General features: G+C 39.8%; 1 protein-coding gene across 1 annotated transcript in view; it reads left to right on the forward strand.

Annotated features, from left to right (window-relative positions):
• Window positions 1–21,361, forward strand: part of FBXO42 (F-box protein 42) — a 102,970-nt gene that overhangs the window by 47,925 nt on the left and 33,684 nt on the right. The window contains exon 4 of the mRNA XM_069079136.1: window positions 13,367–13,501. Within this exon, the coding sequence (XP_068935237.1) occupies window positions 13,367–13,501 (135 nt within the window). The remainder of the gene's footprint in view (window positions 1–13,366; window positions 13,502–21,361) is intronic.

Below are 21,361 nucleotides of genomic sequence, written 5' to 3' on the forward strand. Positions count from 1 at the left end.
TTGTGGTGCCCAAAGTTCAATCTCTCCAGTTTGGTAGGATCTACCAGGATTTGCATTTCATTGTCATAATCTTTGAGAGCCCCTCCATACATTAGAAAAGAACTTTAGTGGAAGTTGGGAAGACCTAAAAGGGAAAATTAGAAGACTTTTGTAAATTGTACAAATGAGGACCATGCTATATGAACTGATAGGAAGTGTGTCTCTCTTTTAAGAGAAAGGCTTCAGGGGACCCTAGGAACTTTACACTAGTGGCTCTCACCTTCATATTGAGCCAGTTACTAGAACCTAGAATTTTTTTTTAATAGAATCAGTGATTGCTTAAGTATAACCTATTGAGGGAAGGGTAACAGTTTTTTTGTAAGATGAGTGCTGTATTAACCTTCTAGAGTACAAGGAGATGGTAAATAATTATGTGACTTAAAGGGGGAAGCAGTGGAGTTTTAGACTCTTCAGAATAGAATGCCTGTGACAAGCTTCTATGTCAAAGAGTTTTTTTTTTAAAAAAAACCTGATAAAAAACTCTCCAGAGTTAAAGGGAAAGGCTTTTTCCAGAGATAAAAACAGGTAGTAAAACTCAGAGCATAATCAATCAACTGGGAAATAATCATAGAGACAGATAGGTACTTCCTTAGATAGAGAAAGATTAACTCTGGAATCATCCAGGGATTCCTGCTGGAACCAGTACCATTTAAAATTTTTATATATGATTTGGAAGATGGAATGTACAATGAAATAGTCTGCTTACAAATGGCACTGTTGAAATAAAATGCCAGACCAATGGAGAGAAATGGCAAGGAGTTATCTAGAACCTATGTTGTAGGTTGGCCTAAACCAAGTCCATGAGCTCAACTAGAAATGAGTGTTGGAAAATGAAACTGTTTTACAACAGGGAGAACCTTTAGAAATCCTAGACCAACTCTCCCATTTTATAGATTAAGAAACTGAGGTCTAGAGAGGGGAAGTGACTTAGCTAAGGTCAGACACATTTTTAAAAAACAAAAATAGCAGTTTGCTGGTTTATTTTATTTGGATGCCACGGATTCTCCTGAGCAGCGCCCCCTCCCCCATCCAAAATAAAAGTCAACAGTCATCATTTACAAATAATTTTGAATATTGAAAATAATTTGTTTATTAATGACTAAAGAAACGAAGAATGTGTTCTTTGACTTTGGTAGTTTGATCCAGCAATACCACTACTAGGTCTGTATCCCAAAGAGATAATTAAAAAAGGGAAAAGGATCCACATGTACAAAAATATTTATAGCAGGTCTTTTTGTGATGGCAAAGAATTGGAAGTTGGAGGGATGCCTATCATTTGGGGAGTAGCTGAATAAGTTGTGGTATATGAATGTAATGGAATACATTTCTGTAAGAAATGATGAGCAGGTGGATTTCAGAAAAACCTGGAAAGACTTGCATGAACTGATGCCAAGTGAAGTGAGCAGAACCAGGAGAACATTGTATACAGTAATAGCAACATTGTGTGATGAACGAACTATGATGGACTTAGGTCTTCTCAGCAATACAGTGATCCAAGACAATTCCAGAAGACTCATCATGGAAAATGCTAATCACATTCAGAGAAAGAACTATGGAGTCTGAATGCAGAGTGAAGCAGACTATTTTCTTTCTCTTTCTTTTTCCTTTCTCATGGTTTTTTTTCCCCTTTTGTTCTAATTCTTTCACAACATGACTAAGGTGAAAATGTTTACATGGTTGTACATGTATAACCTGTATCAGAATTCTTGCTATCTTGGAGGGAGAAAAAAATTTGGAACTAAAAATCTTATAAAAGTGAATGTTGAAAACTATCTTTATGTGTAATTGGAAAAAATACAGTGCTTTTAAGTGGGAAAAAATAAAATAAAATTCCAGCTTTAAAAAACCTGAAAACTTTGGTAGTTTGAATTAATGCTGGCACTTATATGCAACCAGAGTGTTGTTGTTTCATGTTAACTCTGTTGATCTTTTAGCAATCATTTTATAGCATATTCTTCTGGCCCTGCTTTGCCTGCTCAGCATCATTTCATAAAAATGTTGCTTTCAGAATTCTACTTGCTTATCATTCCTTATAGCACAACAATAATTTGTTCAGCTATTCTCCACTTATTTTTATAAGCACAAATAATGTGATATGAACATTTTTGTACATTAGAGGTTTTTTCTTGTCATTAACTTGCATTCTTGTATAATTTCAAATTTTTTTGTACAATTAGATCAATTCATAGCTTCTTGAGCATTCAATTAAAAATGTCACATATATTTAGGAGGAAGTAACTCTTTTCAAAACTGTTCATTTTGATTACTTATTAACTGGGAAATAAATTTAGGAGTTATATACTAGATACTTATCACATCAGTTCCCAATCTCTAAGCTTCAATTTTGTCATCTGTAAAAGTGATTGGATTGAACTAGACATTCTTTAAATCTTATATATCTAAAAACTGAAATGTGCTGTTTTGCTTCTATCAAACAGGCTGGTAAATTGCAGGGTATCTTCAGGAAAGGGTGTCAGTAACAAAATTTTAGCAAGTAGGTATCCTGCCTCAGATACTTCTGAGCTGTGTGACCATGGCCAAGTCACTTAATCTCTCTTAGCCTCAGTTTCCTTATCTGTAAAATGGATACAATAATAACACCTGCTTCCCAGTGTTTGTGAGGATAAGATGAGAAAATATTTGTAAAGCACTTTGCAAACCTCCAAATGCTATATAAATACTAGCTGTTACTATAATTATACAAAGCCCTCTTGTATCTGCTCCTCTGGCTATGTGCAGGTCAGATTCCTACAGACAGATGTGGAGCTTTAGGGTAGGGATTCAGATGTTTTTTTGTGTTACAGATCCCTTTGGCAATCTGGTGAAGCCTAGGGACTCTTTCACAGAACTGTATTCTTAAATTCATAATATAAAATACATAGGACTACAAAGGACACCAACTATGTTGATACACCATTTACAGAATGTATTTTAAAAGCCAAATTTACAGACCTCAGGTTAAGAACCCCTGCCTTGAAGGAAGGCAGCTACAATGATCTAGGATTTGAGGGAGTTTCCCTAGGAGAAAAGTCGAAAACAAATAGTACTTTAACATTGGAAGGAGACAAAGTCGGGGAACCATGCAAAGCAAGCCAAACTCTGAAGGGTTTGGTTGTAGTGGACAAGGACTTATTTACTTAGTTCTAGAATACTAGAGCTGAAAGCCTGCCCTTGAACCTTCAAAAAGATAGTTTTAGGACAAATAAGAGGAAGTTTTACTTACACATTGGGAAGTAAATGTATGAAACTTATGGAATATCATGGATGGAAGAACCATTAGAAGTACTGTAGTTCAATTTACTAATTTAATGGAAGGGGAAACTGAGTCCAGAGACTTCAGTAACTTGCCCAGCTGAATCCTGTTCTTCTGGCTTCTAGTGCTGTGCTCTTTCCATGGCACAGTCTCATGTGCTCCACCCCCCCTCCCTCACCAAGTGATACAGAGAATGTATTTACAAGAAGAAGGCTTGGATAAATTCAGGAATAACAACCCTATACCAGGTTAAGAAAAACCAACAGTGTTTAGGGGACAGTGGTAACTTCTTTTGATATCGTTAGCTGGAAATATTTCCTGAGGCTATTGTCATAGACAAGATTCTGAGTTTCCTGGATTATTTGTTCCTCTCATGTGGCATTTGTTTTGTTCTTCTATGGCACATGGCCCTGCTATTCTCTTTTCTGATGCTGACTGAGTGGAGATGGGATAAATTATCTTTTACTTGACTTGTTTCCCACTCCTACTGGCAATGACTGGTCATTGTAATGTGTGGAAGAATGGATGATTAATAACTACATCCACCCAGCAATTTCAGGTCATTGTTCAGAAAAGAAGCTTTGTAGTCCTTGGATTTAGAGGGACCTTTCTCTCCTTTTGGAAAGATGGGCCTTTTTATTGCTTTATTTTTTTCATGAGCAACACAGGGCATAGCTAATCATGATGTCCTTGAATAAAGAAGTCATGCCCACATTGACTCAGAGGCCTGTTAATCCTACAGCTTTTCCTACTTTGAAAGAAATCACATTTATTCATTCATTCACCAAGTATTGAACTCTCACAGGAGCCAACAGGGCCACATTGGATAATTGCCTTTTCCCTCTATCATTCCAAACTTGTAATAGATGTGGCCTGACATGTATGCCTGAGTGCAAGGCTCCTGAGGACTTTAGATTCTTAAAGTAAGGGAAGAATGCCTGAGGACATTTCTATGTAGATCCTGGGGAAAGCAAAAGGGATTTAGTATCTTGAGTGGCAAAAGTCAAGTGTATGTAATTTGTTTATTCATTCAGTGAACATTTAAGTACCAAATAGTACCGGAGTAGAAGATGGAGATTTTGTATTAGAGGAGAGTTAAATTTAGTTAATTATAAAGGCATCAGACATGTATGAAATAACTCTAGAATACACTTTGCAGTGTGAGTAATCACATGAATCTTTGGATACATCCTTCAGGAGGAATTGTTGAGTATTGCCCTTTGCAGTTAGCATGACACTTGAGGAAACCAGGGTCACTCAGAAAAGAATCTGTTAGAAGCAAGATGTAGAGTTGCTTAAAAAAAAAAAAAGGTACAGTGAGTGCATCAGACTTTCTCTTTGCGTTTCTTGTTTATCCTTGGAAATTGTTCCTTGGTTCACCGTACATACCTTTGTAGTTTACATTGACTTTGCACTAGATGGGACTTCAGAGGGTCATCTTGTCTAGCCCCTTCAGTTTAATGACTTGCCCCAAATACCTCAGATAGTACTTGAACCCAGACCCTCTAACTGAAAAGCCATCATTCTTTTTGTTGCTCCATGCTGAATTATGCATCTGTATTGTGTTGTCATGTGGCAGTTCTTTATAACATGTTCCAGAGGTCTGGCCTTGGAATAGATAATTACGAAAGGAAAAATGTTTTATTTAGGTGAGTGACTTTGAACTTTCACACTTCATTTTTTGATAAGTCAGTACAGGATGATTTTAGCTCTGAGGTTGTTAGGAAGACCCATTTAAATTTTGCAGGCCTTTTTCCTCCTACAAGTAGGATGTTAGGGTTTTTTTTTTTTTTAAAGAAGTATAATGCTATTAATACTTATTTCCTATAAATAGTTAAACTTCTTATTAATGGTTATCAGATTTTCATTCTATTATGTTTGAGGTCTAAACATAGCTTTTTCAAATGACTTTCTTCCTCTTTTAACTTTGTTGATGGGTGGCTCCTGGTCACTGAATGTATGTGAAACTTTTCAATCCCATTAGTTTTCACATCCATTGGGCTGTGCCTTCCTTTTCCAGAAGCCTTTGTTTGCTTAAAGAGTCAGGAAAATGCTGGTTGTTTTATTTTCGTATAGAATTAAAAATACATGCTGTAAGGACGTCATGGGGCCTGGCTGGCTGGCTGAGTTTTCAATCCAAATAGAAAAGAATGTTTGCCACCTCTTGGAAAAATAAAGGCTCTGTACTTTCTTGCTATTTGAAGAAAGTATCAAGCCAAGAGTTGATTTTCGAGGTGGGGAAGGAGGCAAAAATATGAACAGTATTTTAATTTTAGAAGTTATGAGTTTGTGTGAAATGTTGTAATATTGGAGGTATTGATTAAAGTTTCATAGGGCTGTGAAAAGACTGCCAAGCCACTTGGGAGAGCCATATTCAAATCCCATTAGAATTACCATGGGAAAATGAGTGCCTTTTGTTCAAGGTACTAATTGGTCTGAGTTAAAATCTTATCTTATTGTCAGGCTTATTTACAGTTACAGAGGTCTAGATTCAAGCCACCAAGGATCCCAGGCCTGTTAGTAGAGATTGAAATGTATCTATCCGAGATACATCCTTTTAATTGGATCAGTGCTTTTTAATTTCATTGCTACTAATAATTATTAACAATTGCATCATGAGCAGAGAACCTGCTAGGACTTTAATTCTTTATAGTCATACTTGGCAGATCCCATTCATTAAACATTTGTTAAAGACCTACTGTATTTAGATTGTATTGGACCAGGTGTTCCAGGAGATAGAAAAGTAACCAGAGCCTGGCCCCACCTTTGTGGAACTTAGAGTCTGGTTAGGTGGGGAGACTACAATACACGATGATGATGATAACTAACATTTATATAGCACTTACTGCATGCTAGACCTTATGCTAAACACTTTTTGAAATATCTTATTTGATTCATACAATAGTCCTGGGAGATAGTGGCTGTTATTATCCCCATTTTACAGATGAGGAAACTGAGGCTAACAAAGGTTAAGTGACTTGTCCAGAGGTGCACAGGTAGCTTGAGGCTGGATTTGAACTGCAGTCTTTCTGCCTCCAGGCCCCATGCTAGCCAGTGTGCCACCTTGATGTCAATGTGTTAAAAGTACATATAAATATTAGACATAATAAATGTAAATTATATATAAATATAGAATAAATGTAAGTTATATATAAAAGTAGTCCTTTTTCATTTTCTGTGCTTAACAACATGATTCTGGGAAGGGGTTTATAGGCTTCACTAGACTAGAGGCCTCTCTGATATAGAACAGGTTAAGAACTCCTATTCTAGATAGGGAACAATGTGAACAGAGAACCTGAGGAGAGCAGCACATTGTTTATTCAGGGGACGGTTTGGGTGGTGCTTGGGATAAGGCTAGGAATGTAGGGCCACACCACCAGATTGCAGAACGCTCTGAATGCTAGGCACTGGACTATGAACTTTTCTCAGGAGGGAACTACTGAAGAATTTTGAGCAGAAGAATGACACAAATATAACTATGCATAATCAGAGCTTTTCTGTCAAGTTTTCTCAGCTGGATGAGGTGGGCAGGGTTGGGAGGGGGAACAGGTGACCACTTTTTGTAGAAGAGTAGAGGTGAAAAAGACCTGGTCTTTAGTCCTTGCTCATGGTAATGAAGGCTTTATGTAGATGATGGCTTTGGGAGTAGAGTAGGACAGATGCCCAAGATGTTAGAGAGCTCCCTACCTTTTTCTCTCCCCTTATCTTGCTGCCAGGACCAAAATCTGTGTCCTCGAGGATTTAACCTTTTCAGTTTTGGCATTCCTGAGATCTAGTTGGCGAGTGCCTCATGTGCCCATTTTATTAGGCTACTCCAGCCATTCTTTACTCTGATGCCACCCTCACCCCCTACTCCTACTCTTTCCCCTTTCCACTTCTGGAACCATGATGAAATCAGCACTGTACTCTATTGCCATTGCTCCCATAAAGGGGTGTCATTCTGTTCTTTCATGGGTACATTCATCATCCTTGTGGTTTTCTAATCCAAAACACTCCTCCCTGACCATCATTCCCCCTATATGTGATTGTCTCCCTCATTAGAATATAATTTAAAATACAATAAATTAGAATATGAACTTCTTGAGGAAGTTTTTTCACATTTGTTTTTTGTATTCAGTAGCTTAGCACTATGCTTGGCACATAGTAAGCGCTTAATAAATATTCATTCTTCAGTCGTACCTGGTAATTAGATATGAGTGGCAGCTAGGTGGTGCAGTGGATAGAGCATTGGGTTTGGAATTACGGAGACTCATCTTCATGAGTTCAAATCTGGTCTCAGACACTAGCTCTGTGATCCTGGGGAAGTCATTTCACTTTGTTTGCCCCAATTTTCTCATGTATAAAATGAGCTGGAGAAGCAAACCACTCTAGTATCTTTGCAAAGAAAAACCCAAATGGGGTCAGAAAGAGTTGGTCATGATTGAAAATGACCAAACAGCAATAACGAACTAGATATGAAAGGGGAAGTCAATGACCCCTCGGTTATTAGGTTGGAAAACTTAGTGAATGGTGGTGCTACGGGTCAGAAGGTGCTATAGGTGAGAAGGAAGAAGCAGGTTGGGGGGGGGGCGGTGATGACCTGTTGAGTTTGGGCTGTCTGTGAGACATCCAGATTGAAATGCCCTATAGGCAGTTAGGTCAAATATTTAGAAAATGAGATCAAGTCTAGAGCTGAAGTAAAAAAGACCAAGAAATGGATCTGTGGATGACCAGATAAATGTTTCACACCTACAAATCCAAGGTTTCTTCTGCATGGTTCATTGAAGAACCTAATGGCCCTTACATGATTATTGATCTACCTCACAAGCCACAGCCAAACAATAGGAGGCTTCTCAAACGATAAAAGGTTCTTACTACTTCCCCTGCTGAGTGAGGTCATTGTGTATGTGACTAAACACACTGTTTTATTGCCTCTAATTTATCCTAGTGTGCTGGTTTGCTTTACTAGTTCAAGAATTAGTGAAGGGATCTAGTGGATGGGTTGAGTTAGAAAGGATTGGTTATGTAAGTAAAGAATTATGGCACTGGCATTTAGTAAGTAAAAATCAAAAGAATACTTTTTTCTTTTTCTAAAGTTGAATAAATGGTGCTAGAGTTCCAAATGAGTCTTAGAAGCAGTGACTTGTCAAACAAATTCTGTCCAAAGAGGATTTCTTTCTGGTCATTGAAGCCATAGTACTAGCCCATTGAGTCTCCTGGTTTCTCCCCCCCCCACCCTTCCTTTTATTTAACCCCTGACTGTTCTGACCTAGCCCTGAAGTATACATTCCAAAGGATAATGAATAAATGAGCCTTTAGTGAGAAAGCAGCTGCAAAACTTTATTCCCATGCTTATTAACTGATGAAGGCCAAACTTTTTTCCTTTTGCTTAGTAGGAGTGTAATCTTTCCCCTAGCTATTGCCTCTTTTTTGTTATGTGTGGTTTATAGTTGTAGATGGGGCCTTATTATCTGCCACAAAGACTTTTCTTTACTTTTCAGTGGTATTGAAAATAAGAGTTCTCATTTCTGTAGTACATTAATGTTTATGAAGTGCTTGTAACTCTTTGAAGAATGTAGATTTTTTTAAAATATAAGTTTCTATTGATGTCATTTGTTTTTTACATCATTATAACTATCAATAATCCCTCTCCATCTTCCCTTCCAGACAGCCATCTTGTGTAATAAATAGTAATTTTTTAAAGACAAAAAAGGGTGAAAAAATCAGCACAACCAATTAATACTTTGAAAAAGTATTAAATCATGTTCAATGTGTAATGCTTGTAGACCTCTCCCCTCCATGACATGTGAATTTGGAGCATCTCCTCATAGTTTATCTTTAAAGCCATGCGTATTCTTTATAATCTTGCATCATTCCCTTTTGGTTTTTTTGGTGTATGCAGTTGTTCTTCTATTTACATTGTTGTGGTCTTCTTGTATGTTTCATTCTGGACTCTCTTGATTTCTTTCTGCATCAGTTCATGTGATCCTCTCATACTTCTCAGAATCTTTCACACTCAGTGTTTCATAAAGCAGTCATAGTCCATTACATTCGTGCACCATTCCTTAATTGATTATTATCTTTGTTTCCAGTGTTTTGCTATCACAAAAAAGTGCCCTTGCAAATGTTTTGACTATATAGGGATTTTCTTATCAATGGCTTCCTTGGAGGGTGGGGTACAAGGTTTTTTATGCTTCCTTTTTTTTTTTTTTTTTTTTTTTTGGGGTTTTGGTTTTTGGGTTTTTTTTTTTTTTTTTTTTTTTTTTTTTTTTTTTTGAGGAGATTCCAGGTGTGGGTCCATGCTTTTACTAGTGAAGGTGACTCCCATTGTGGAAAGTTATTCCAAAAATGCAGATTAGCAACCCCCTTTGTACTTTACAATTTTAGAAACTATCTGGGCCACTAAAAAATAAGTTAATTTGTCTATTGTTACACAGACCATATGTTTCAGAAACAGGACTAAAAGCCATGTATTCCTGACTTTCAAGGCTGATCCTGTCTCCTTTATGCTATGCTGTCCTTATGCAGGTTTTATTAGCCCCATTTTTTTTTTTTTACTTCTGCCTCCCTCAATCTTCCCCCCCACCCTTTCCTTTCTATTTTCCCTTACTACTTCTCCCTTTTCTTTCCCCTTTCTCCTTATTACCTGCAGGGCAAGTTAGATTTCTATACCTTGAGTATGGTTATTCCTTCCTTGAACCAAATCTGATAAGAGTAATAAAGTTCAAAAAATGCTCACCTCCCTTTCTTCTTTCCCTCTACTATAATATATTTTTGTGCCTCTTCATGTGATATAATTTACCCTTTTCTGCCTCCTCCTTTCCTCTTCTCCCATTACAATACCTTTTCACTCCTTAATTAGGTTATCATCACATCAATTAATTTATACCCACACCCTCAGTCTATGTATATCCCTTTAAATGTCAGAATAAAGATACAATTCTCAAGATTTACAAGTATCATCTTTTCATTTAGGGATGTAAACAAATAGCCCTTATTGAATAAATGTTTTATTTTTCTTTCTTGTTTACCTTTTTATGTCTCTCTCCAGTCTAGTATTTGAAGATCAAATTTTTCATTGAGCTCTGGTATTTTTATCAGGAAGGTCTGGAATCTCCTATTTCATTGAATTTCCATTTCCTTGCCTGAAAGATTATGCTCAGTTTTGCTGGGTAGTTGGTCCAGTTGATCCTTGGTTGTAATCCAAGCTCCTTTGCCTTACGGAATATCATACTCCAAGCCCTCTGATCTTTTAATGTAGAAGTTGCAAGATCCTGCATGATTCCAACTGTAGTTCCACAATATTTTTTTTTTTTTTGCCTTCTGGAGGGCAATTGGGGTTAAGTAACTTGCTCAAGGTTACACGGCTAGTTGTTCCACAATATTTTAATTGTTTCTTTCAGTGCTTGCAGTATTTTCTCCTTGATCTGATAATTCTGGAATTTGGCTACAATATTCCTTGCTTTTTTCAATTTGAGATCTCTTTCAGGAGGTGATAGATGGATTCTTTTGATGACTATTTTACCCTCTGGTTCTAGGACCCAGGGTAGTTTTTTTTTGATGATTTCTTGGAAGATACTGCCCAGTCTCTTTTTAAAATCATGGCTTTCCAGTAGACCAGTAATTCTTGGGAGGTTTGGTAGACCACTGTCTCTCCTGTATCATTTTTCTATGTCATTTGTTTTTCTAGTGAGGTATTTTACATTTTCTTCTATTTTTTCATTCTTTTGATTTTGTTTGACTAATTCTTGATGCCTCATAGAGTCATTAGCTTCTGCTTGCCTGTTTCTGATTTTTAATGAATTGTTTTCTTTAGTTAGCTTTTGTGCCTCCTTTTCCATTTGACCAATTTTACTTTTTAAGGAGTTGTTTTCTTCAGTGAATTTTTTTTTCCATTTTGTCAATTGTATTTTTAAAGGAATTGTTTAATTTTTCTTTTACCTGTCTAATTTGAGTTTTAAAATCCTTCTTGAGCTCTTCCAAGAAGACTTTTTGGGCTTGAGATCAGTTCATATTTCCCTTTGAGGTTTCAGATGTGAATATAGTGACAATGCTGTCCTCTTCTGAATTTGTATTTAGGTCTTTCCTGTAAGAATTTACAGCCTTTGCTTTTCTGAGTTGCCTTTTGCTCATTGTGTTTGCCAGGAGGCTTTTAAAGTGGATCTCTGTTTCTGGGGTACAGGGGGCTTTGTCTCACGCCTCTTGTACTGGTTTTGTGTGCTGGGGCCTCTGGTTCTGGCAGCTGGGAGCTGTATAATGCTGCAGCTTACCTGGTACTGAGCTGGAGCTGGCTAAGTGAGGTCTTTCTGCATTTCCCTGGGGTTACACTGAAGCTCTCCACATGAGGTGTGGGGAAAGGGTGGTTACCTCTTCCCCAAGGGCATCGCTGGAAGATTCCTGTCTGGTGCAAGTGGTGGTTCCTCCATTCTAGTGTCTGCAGATTTCCAGCACTGATGTCCTCCAGTTCCCCATACTGGTGTCTGTCAGTACCCTCATCTGCGGGAAGGCACGTGGGGAGCCCTGGTGCTGGCGCTTGCCTGCTCCACTACCTTAGGGCCTAGGATCTTCTGCTGGTTTGCTAAAGTGGGGCTTGCTGCTGGCTTGCCAGTATGCCTCACTTCCTGTACTGGTCCCCTTCTGTCACAGCAAGAGAGACCTTTCCTATTAATCCCCATAGCCTCCTGAGCTAAAAAACTGGTGCACTTTGTCTTTCTGCTGGCTCCACTTATCCAGGATTTTTCATGGGATGTTATTTTATGGTTTTTTCAAGGTCAGTAAAGGAGAGTGAGAGTGACTTACAGCTTACTCTGCCATCTTGGCTCCCAGAAGCCCTTGTTAACCCCATTTAATAGGAGAGGAAATAGATTTAGAAAGTTTGTGGTCATTTGGCTACTTAGAGGAAAAGCTGAGACTCAGAGCTGGGTCTTTAGGCTCCGCAGGTTTTCTGGTCAGTTCTAGTGAATAGGCCAGGGTGCCTTAGGACCTTCCCAGGGCATTCGTGACTTTCCGAACCAGCTCTTCCACTACCTGCTCTTTAACCATTAGTCACACTGCCCTGTGATTTCCAAGCTGTTTAGACTGGCCCAAATGTGGGGCAGTCTTACAGGACTAATTTGAAAATCGGCTTGTTCCTCTCCTTAATAATTTGGAGTAATCAGTGTATATATTTTTCAAAGAAAGATTTTCGTAAAGTTGGTGCTGTCATCTTCATCTAGGATAATAGATTGGACAGGATCTCAGAGGCCATCTAGTTTGTTTCTTTCATTTTGTAGAAGAATCACTTGTAGCCCAGAGATGTCAAGAAACTTGCACCAAAAGGTCACAAAGAAGGAGGTGGTAGAAGCAGGATTGAAGTCCCGTCCCAGTTCAGTGCTCCTGCCACTTTACCCTGGGCCTTAACTCCCGCATTTGATAGTTGATGACAGTCCCCAGAAGGGGAAGTGGCTTGTTGAAAGTCATAGAGCCAGAAGCCAGCCTAAGAGCTTTCTACTTCAGGTCTCACTTTTACCACCTTGCCCTGCCTTTCTTCTTGGCTCATGCCCCTCATTTTTGACATGAAAATATTGGACTAGTTGATGTCTTTGGTCCTTTCCAATCTGACATTCATGGACTCTCATCTTTTTGTACTGTTTCCGGACCAGTCAAAAAGTGCACACAAAATGCTGGTTTGGAAACCATTATTCCTGTGTGAGGTATTCTGAAAAATTACTGGTCAATACTGATGCCTCTAATGTTATACTCTCATGCTCCCTCAGTGGCAGTGGTTGTCTGTTTCAGGAATCACTATGCAGGTTTGCTTGGTGGTTAAACAAACCTGATGTGTTTGTGAAGCTCTTGAATTTTCAGTGGTGGGGAGTCATTAGAATTCATGTGTCCTGGATAACATAACAGAGCCCCCGAGCTGGAGGAGCTTTCTGATTTTTGATCTGCTTCCCCCAAATATTTGTGTGTAGATTTGTAGCCTAGCTAAAGAGAGTGGAAGGTATCTGTTTTCTTTTTCTGGATACAATCCTGCCCTTGGAACCACACATGGCTGACTACTTGTGGGGCATAAGAGAGAAGCAGCATTTTCTTATCTTTGTTCTCTCTTTCTAGGTGCGTGTTACTATGATGCTAATCAGTCCATGTATGTCTTTGGAGGCTGCACCCAGAGCAGCTGCAACGCTGCCTTCAATGACCTCTGGCGACTTGATCTCAATAGTAAAGAGTGGATCCGACCTCTGGCTTCAGGTGAGAGACTACACAGTGACTTTGGTATCACTTGTTGTGACCTCCTTCTGCACTCTGGTGTGTTGAGTTTTTTCCTCAGAAGCAGCTTTGTCAAGGAAAGAATGCCTTCTGAGTTCTTCATATTGATAAATTCACAGTTTTATCCTTAATACTGGGGCTTTGCCAGTATTTCCAGACTGTTGTGTGAAGACAATCTTGTTTTCTCAGCATCTCCATAGGTATGTAATGCTGCTTTGTGCTAGGCTTAAAATAAGGACTGACACCAAACCGTGAGAACCCTAGCTGGCTGACAGGTGTTATTGTCTGGGGGCTAAGATCTCTGAATATCTTTTGTTGTTACTAGCCCAGATATTTGGGGAGTGTAGAGGGACTTGTCTCTGCTTGTCTCCCTTTAAGAGCCTGAGTGTGGGAATATTTCATAGCAGGTATATTCCTGCCTACAGGGCCCCTCTGTGCCAACAGTTCTAGCAGAAAGACTTGGTCTTTTTCCCCTCTCTTGGCTTGAAGATTAGTTAGTTTTAATGTTTTGTTTGATTTCCTAACCGTCTCTCAGATGACTCTTCTATATAAGGCACTGTGCTGGGCTCTGGGACAATGTGCATGAAAAGGGCCCAGTTCCTTCCCTTAAGAAGCCACAGGACTCACAGGAACAGGGGCATGTGGTGTGCTCTGCTCCTCTTTTAGATGAGAAAACAAAGGCACAGGGAGATTGAGTGACTTGCACGAATCCCTACTCATGTGGTCAGTGACAGAGCCGGGATTTGAACCCAAGTCCTCTATCTCTTTGTCCATCATATCCCACTCTGACCGCTATGAAAACAGAAATATGAGGGGGTTATGAAAGGGGGAAAGGGGAGTTCTGGGCAGAGCACTCTGGGAAGTTTGGGGATGCTGTTAGATAAGGAAGTCAGGGAGGGAGCCTTTCAATAATGTGCATGTTGCCTTTTTGCCATTTGTTTTTGAGCTGGGATGTGTCATGATCACTTCTGGGCATTAGGAGAGCTATTATTTGGAAAACCATATGGATCAGGGAAGAGAAGCTGGAGTCAGGGAGCCTAACATAGGACTGAGGAGGGGTAAACCAGTGTGATAGTGGTGTGAATGGAGTTGGATTTGAATACTCTTGTGGAAGGAGTATCGACAACTTGATCGCTGATTGGATGATTCTATGGGAGGTGAATGAGAAGAAAGAATAAAAGATAGTTCTGGGGTTTTGAGTCTGGGGGGACTGAATGCACGAATGATGTTGCCATTAACAGAAATGTGAAAGATTCACCAGTAGTGCAGGTTTGAGTTGGGGGGACATGTGCTTTCTTGTCTACATTTTAGAGATTCATGGAATCATTATATCAGGCCACACAATCATCCTTCTGTTTGCAACCTTAAACAGCACACCCCGGGGAGAGAGACGCGACAGTGACCACAGTCAGGGGATGCTTCGAAAGAAGTCTTGTTGGGATTCCTTTTCTAGTCATTCATTTAGGAAGTAACTTAAAATCAGTACAGTGATTTTATCTCTGTGACCCTGGGCAATTCATCTCATCCCTGGCTGCCTTAGTTTGCTCAACTGTAAAATGGGCACCTCCTTCCCAGGGCTGTTGTGAGGATCAGTTGAGGTCATACTTGCAAAGCCCTTAGCACAGTCCCTGGCACACAGTAGATGCTTATAAATGCTTATTTCCTTCCTCTTTTTCCTTTCTTCCTTCTCTTCTTTTCCACCTTCCTTCTCTTTTTTCCCTGTAGCTTTTTGATTGCTGCCAGCTCTTTATCTACTTTTAGACCCTCCATTCCTTAAATAAACTTTGAAAATTTCTTCTTTATTAATCAGTAGCACTGTTAGAAGATAGTCCTGAGAATATCATTTAGGCAGCAATCCCATGGGAAGATTCCCTGAGGAAATGTTTCTGCATGCTGTCATGAGTGCTGACCAAAATCAGTTCTGACCTGAGACGTCAGTGACTCTTCCTGAACAAAACGTAGTTGTTGATGTGCTGATGGTGAGTGTGACTCACTGGGTTTGGTTCAGAGGGTGGGGAGGGGACTCCCACAGGTCTTCTTGTGCTGGTTAGTTGTGCATCTTCTCCTCCATGTTTGCCAGGAGATGTAGTAAGCACTTGATCTTCAAAAGGAAAGTTTATTTAGTGGAGTCAACATGCTAAACAAAGGGTGGGCTCCTTTGTTGGGAAACACGAAGTCTTAGCAGAGACATTAACATCACCAAGTTCTTATATGGCCTTGGTGGTATTTGCTTTATTAGCTCATAAATTCACAGAACGTTAAAGCTGGAGAGGATCATAGTTTCATATTCCATCTAATGAAGGAGTTGGACTAGATAACCTTTGAATCCCAGAGGAGTTTAGCTTAGTTTCAGGGTATGTGAAAAAGTGATAAGAATGATGTGATAATAACAATAATCTTAGCAGAATTCCATTGAAAAAGATGAGAATGAAGTAATAATAATGCAGATTTTGCAGTAAGATTACAGAATCTACACAACATATTGTTGTAGGTTGCAAAAACTTAGCACTTGGGGCGGCCAGGTAGCACAGCGAGTAAGAGCACTGGCTGCAGTGTCGGGATGGCCTGGGGATCAAATCCGGGCTCAGACACTCAGCACCACGCCCAGAAATAACTGGCCGTGTAACCTTGAGCAAGTTACTTAACCCTGATTGCTTAGAAAAAAAAAAAAACTTAGCACTTATTGGATATCTAGAAAGACATGATCACATAGCTACAATTATGTGCCGGTAACTCACTGTCCTTGATAAGCTCCCACATTACAAATAGAAACCATGTTCTGTCTTTGAGAGTGTAAATGGAAAATCACCAGAGTCAGAGCCAATGCCCCAACTGCTTGGACGTAATACTAATCCATAAAAATTTAAGAAACGTGTTTTTGATAACATACCAACTATACATAATCTCCAAACTACATGGAGTGAAAAAATTTCAAATCATAGAGATCTAGCAGAGGACATCAGGATTATGTGAGAATAGGACAAGATTAAATTAATCCCTGTTGTTCTACAGAAGTTATCTCAAAAGTATTTGTTTTCAGTGAGACTAGAGAAGATGAGATGACATCCTCAAAATCTTATTCAGGTACAAAAAGCAGTCATTTTTTCCAATACTACAATCATTCAGAGAACATTAAATATAAAGTCATTTGTCCTCGGATTCTTATAATCTGAACTTCAACAGAAAAGGTATGAACAAGCTCAATGATGATAATACAGATTTAAAAATATAATAGCTTACAATTGCATGACACCTTTCTACACATAGAACATTTTGTATTAGCACTTGATTCTCAGAGTTAGTCAGCAAGCATTAAGTGCTTAATTTGTTCCAGGCACTATGCTTAATTCTGGGGCCAAGAAAGACGAGAACACAGTCACTGCTGTAAAGGATCTCACACTCTGATAGGGGAGGTATGCAAATAGCTGTAACTTAAACTATGTAGACAGTGTAAAATGGAAAGTCATCTTCTAGGTACCAGACTAATAGGAAGGGGGTACCAGGAAAGGCCTTCTTCTGAGTCTTTAAGCTGGGAGTTAGGAGTAAAGAGTTAGAGCATTTAAGCCATGTAGGCTCTATCACCAGTTTTAAGTGTATGAAGTCCAGAGATGGATGTCACCTGTAAGGAACAGCAAGCAGACCTTTTTTTTTTTTTTTGGAGGGCATTTGGGGTTGTGACTTGCCCAAAGTCACATGGCTAGTAAGTGTTAAGTGTCTGAGGCCAGATTTGAACTCAGGTCCTCTTGACTTCAGGGCCGGTGCTCTACTCACTGTACCACCTAGCTGCCCCTAGCAATTAGACCTTCTTAGCTAGATCATAGTCTGCATGGCAGGGTAAAGCATAAGGAGACTGGTAAGGTAGGAAGATGCCAGGTTGTAAAGTACTTTCAGTGCTTTTATAGATTTTGTATTTTATATTCAATCTGGGAGCTCCTATTAGATAGGGATCTTTATTGAGTAGGGAGTATTTGACAGTAGTTTGGATATGTGGAGTGAGGATGAGTGAAGATGACCCCAAGGCTTTGAGCCTGGGTGACTAGAAGGATGGTAGTGCCCTCAAGAATAATAGGGAAATTTGAGAAGGCAAAGCTTGGGGAGGGGAGGAAAGATGAGTTCTCTTGTAGACATACTGACGTTCAGATGTCCAAAGGGCAGTTGGTGATATGTGATTGGAACTCAAAAGAGAGATTAGGATTGTATAGATCTGGGAAACATCTGCATAGAGAGGATAATTGAGTCCATGGGAATAGATGAGATCACCATTAAAAATAGTATAAAGAGGCAGCTGGGTGGCTCAGTGAATAAATAGTGCACTGACCCTGGAGTCAGGAGGACCTGAGTTCAAATGTGGCCTCAGACACTTAACACTTACTGTGTGACAGTGGGCAAGTCACTTAACCCCAATTGTCTTACCTTCCCCCCTCCAAAAAAAAAAAGATAGTATAGAGGAAAAAGAGAAGAGGGGGCTCTTGGCAAGTAGTTTCAATTTTTTAAGCTTTTTAAAGTGAAATGTGAGTGTGAAGGTCTTCAGCTAAGAAGGGGACAGGAGGAAAGTCTCATGGGAAGCTTGAGGTTTGTTGAAAAGGTTTGAAATTGCCATTGAGATGAATTTGCATTCCTACTCCTCCAGACAATTGGATTGAGTAGATGTAAAAGGATTGCCATGTTGGAGGGAAGGCCCAGTTTAGATTATGTGGCATACATTTGTAGTGGACCACATCAGCAGGGTTTTATGATTTTCCCCCAACTCCTTTCAGCAACACGTGAAAGGGAGAGAAGGAGGTGAGTGATGGGAGTTATCTAAGGTATTTTAGGTGATAGGACAAAGGGGCAAAGGATTTGAGTGTAAGGATAATATAGGTTTGAAGTGATTTGCCTAGAAATAGGGAGGAGAGCAGAGTGAAGCCCATGTAGGGGGGATGGCCTGGGAAAGAGAGCTGAGGGATTGGAGGTCATGGTGAGGTTAAAAAACAGGCTTAGGGGCTGTTGAGTAAAAGGAGAAATAGAATGTGATAGAAGGTTACGATCAGATAAAGGAGTTTCATCACTTACAACATGGAAGTGGAAGCTTGTGGGTGATGGCAAGATTAAGGGTATGATTGTCTCTGTGGATCTGAAGTACAATAGATTGAGGAACTAGAGTGTTAGGGTAGTTGAGAGAGTATAACTATATAGATGAAAACCCCCTGTTAGGGCAGGAATTGTGGTGGAGATGACTGTGAGCCAGACATTTAACTTACTGAGTACTGAAGGGGAATGTCCTGTGTGAAAGTAGATGGTGGCCATGGTTACAGTTGTGAGGATTTGGATTAGGTGGTAAGAAAAATTTGTATTGCTTTTACCTCAAAGGATGATAACTTGCTGCTGGTGATGGTCATAGAAGGAAAGTCTGGAGGTGGTCATGGAAAGCAAGGAATGTTGTGATTTCCACACCGTGCATGACCTGTGAGTCATGCATCATCATGAAGTGAGGGGTCCCAGGTTTCAAAGCTGGACAGAAAATGGAAGGAGTGAGAAAGGAAATGGGTTTAGATAAGAATAAATTTCTTGATTCAGATCTACAGTGCAGGGTTTGGTGACTTGCCTAGAGTCTTGTGGCTGATGTGTAGAATAGCTGGGACTCTAAGGTCTTACTGGAAAAAAGTGCTGGATTTGGAGTCTGTGCCATTTGGTATCTGTGTGACCTTATTGAAGTCCCTTAACCTGATTGAATCTCAGTTTTCCTTTTGTAGGGTAATGGGTTGGACTGAAAGACCTCTGAGGTAATTTCTAGCACTGAATCTAGATCTATGTTTGATCTGGTCATTCTTCAGATATAATGTTATGGTTCTTACCAGGATCTAACTGTAATGGATTTACCAAGAAGACTTTGTATTTTAGCTCTTGCCCTTGATCCTGTTTTATGTGGGGGAATCATAAAATCACAGACCTTAGGACAGGAATGGACCCTGAGAAGTCATCTGATCTGGTTCTTGGACTGCGCCATAGAACAGATAACTGAAATATGTGGAGGCTCAGCAATCTGCCTGAGGTTAAACAGCTAGTAAGTGATGAAGGGGAAATGGGACTGAAAGCCAGGTTTTTGGACCCAAAATGGTGGGCTTCAAGGCTGAATTGGACTCTAGTCTCATTTGATTGTAACATGGGTGGGAACTGTGGGGATTGAATGAACCACACTGACTACATCTTGTAATTCAGCTCTGCTTCTAGTTCAATTCCCTTTCTGTTCATTTATAAGTCTGCCCAGTTTATGTCTTGTGGGAAAACTTGATTCAATTATAGGAATTGTGAGAAAACTTTATTGCATTGTTTGTACCTAGCCCTGTGTGACTGGGAAGCTGGACTACCTCTGTCTGCTTCTTAGATGCCCTAGGCTATGCTGACCAGAAACCTAGTCAGATCTGAGGATTGATGCAAGGAGTTTTCTCACAATTAAACATCTCAAACTATCCACATATTTTATCTGAAAATTGGCCCTGTACTGTGTCAGAAAGTCACTATTTCCTTGTTGGTGGTGTTTTTTAATTGAACACAGACACTTGCAGGGAATATGACATCTCTTTTTCTGATTTCTGGAATTTCACCTCTTTATTCTTTCCTGCCCAACTTGCAAAGTCCCTAATCTTTTCCCTAGTTATAAAACAGATTGCTTAACCTTGTGCCCTGGTTTATGTTCTGTTAATTGTTTTCTTTTTATTCATAAAAAGCTGTTTCCCCTTGTACTTGGGGCCCAGTGCCACGCTGAGGAGGCCTGGCCCCGATCTGTCACACAGTCGGCATGCACTGCTTAATAAATTGATTACACTTGGAAGCCGGAGCCTTTGTTTGCTTGGTTATTTCAGATTTCACCTGTCACAGGTCCATGGCCTTTGAGTCAGGAGGTTTCAAGGGGCTAATGTGGCTCCCCAGGGAGCTCCCTGGAGTTTTCCATTCAAAGAATGTAATCAGCTCTCAGATCTCCTTGCTATAGTTGATATAGTAGATTGTGTTCCAGGAAACAGGAGTGATAGTCAAAGCATTTGTTAAACACCTGCTGATTAATCTAAATAGTTAGGCATTGTGCTAATCACTGGGGATAAAAAAGAAAGGCCAAAGACAGCTGCACTGCCAGAGCTCAGAGTCTAATGGGGGAAACAGCATGCAAACAGCTACCTACGTACAAACTCTAAGGGAGGCTTAATTTGAAAGATTCAGCAGAGGGTAGGGACTAGAATTAAGAGGGATTGGGGAGAGAGAGAGAGAGAGAGACAGAGAGAGAGAAAGAGAGAGAGACAGAGAGACAGAGAGAGAGAGACAGAGCATTCCAGGCACGGAAGACAGCCAGAGGAAATGCCTAGCGTCGGGAGATGGAGGGTCTTGTTCTAGGAACATCCAAGGGGACTTGGGGGTGGGGGAGGCATGCAAAGTATAAAAAGATTGGAAAGATATGGGGTGGGGGCTAGTAGTGCTTGGAAAAAACCAAACAGAGGACTTTATATTTGATTTTAGAGAGGCTAGGAACTCACTGGAGTTTATTTTTCTATAGAAATTCTGATATAATTGGGACTAGGTTCATAATTTGGGGTCTGATACCCAGCTTCCCAGTTCATCAATCTCCGTATCTCCCCATGATTGTTCATCTTTACTCCATCCCAGCCATGTACACAGGGACACATGTTCTACCTTTCTGATCTATAACAGAAATTCTTACATCTATAAGCTCCTATCCTTTGGCTTTCCTGTGCCCTTTTAGCTCTCTTAAAAGTCATTCTCCATCCTCAGTGTAACCTCTAGTCACTTTCCCCCCCTCTCTTTTCCCACACCATCAGTTTGCTCTGGCTTGATTTTCCCCCTAAAATTTTT

This window comes from Petaurus breviceps, unplaced genomic scaffold (assembly GCF_028583685.1).
Source record: "Petaurus breviceps papuanus isolate PSGF00001 unplaced genomic scaffold, PetGlider_PUasm1.0 91041, whole genome shotgun sequence".
NCBI lineage: Eukaryota > Metazoa > Chordata > Mammalia > Diprotodontia > Petauridae > Petaurus > Petaurus breviceps.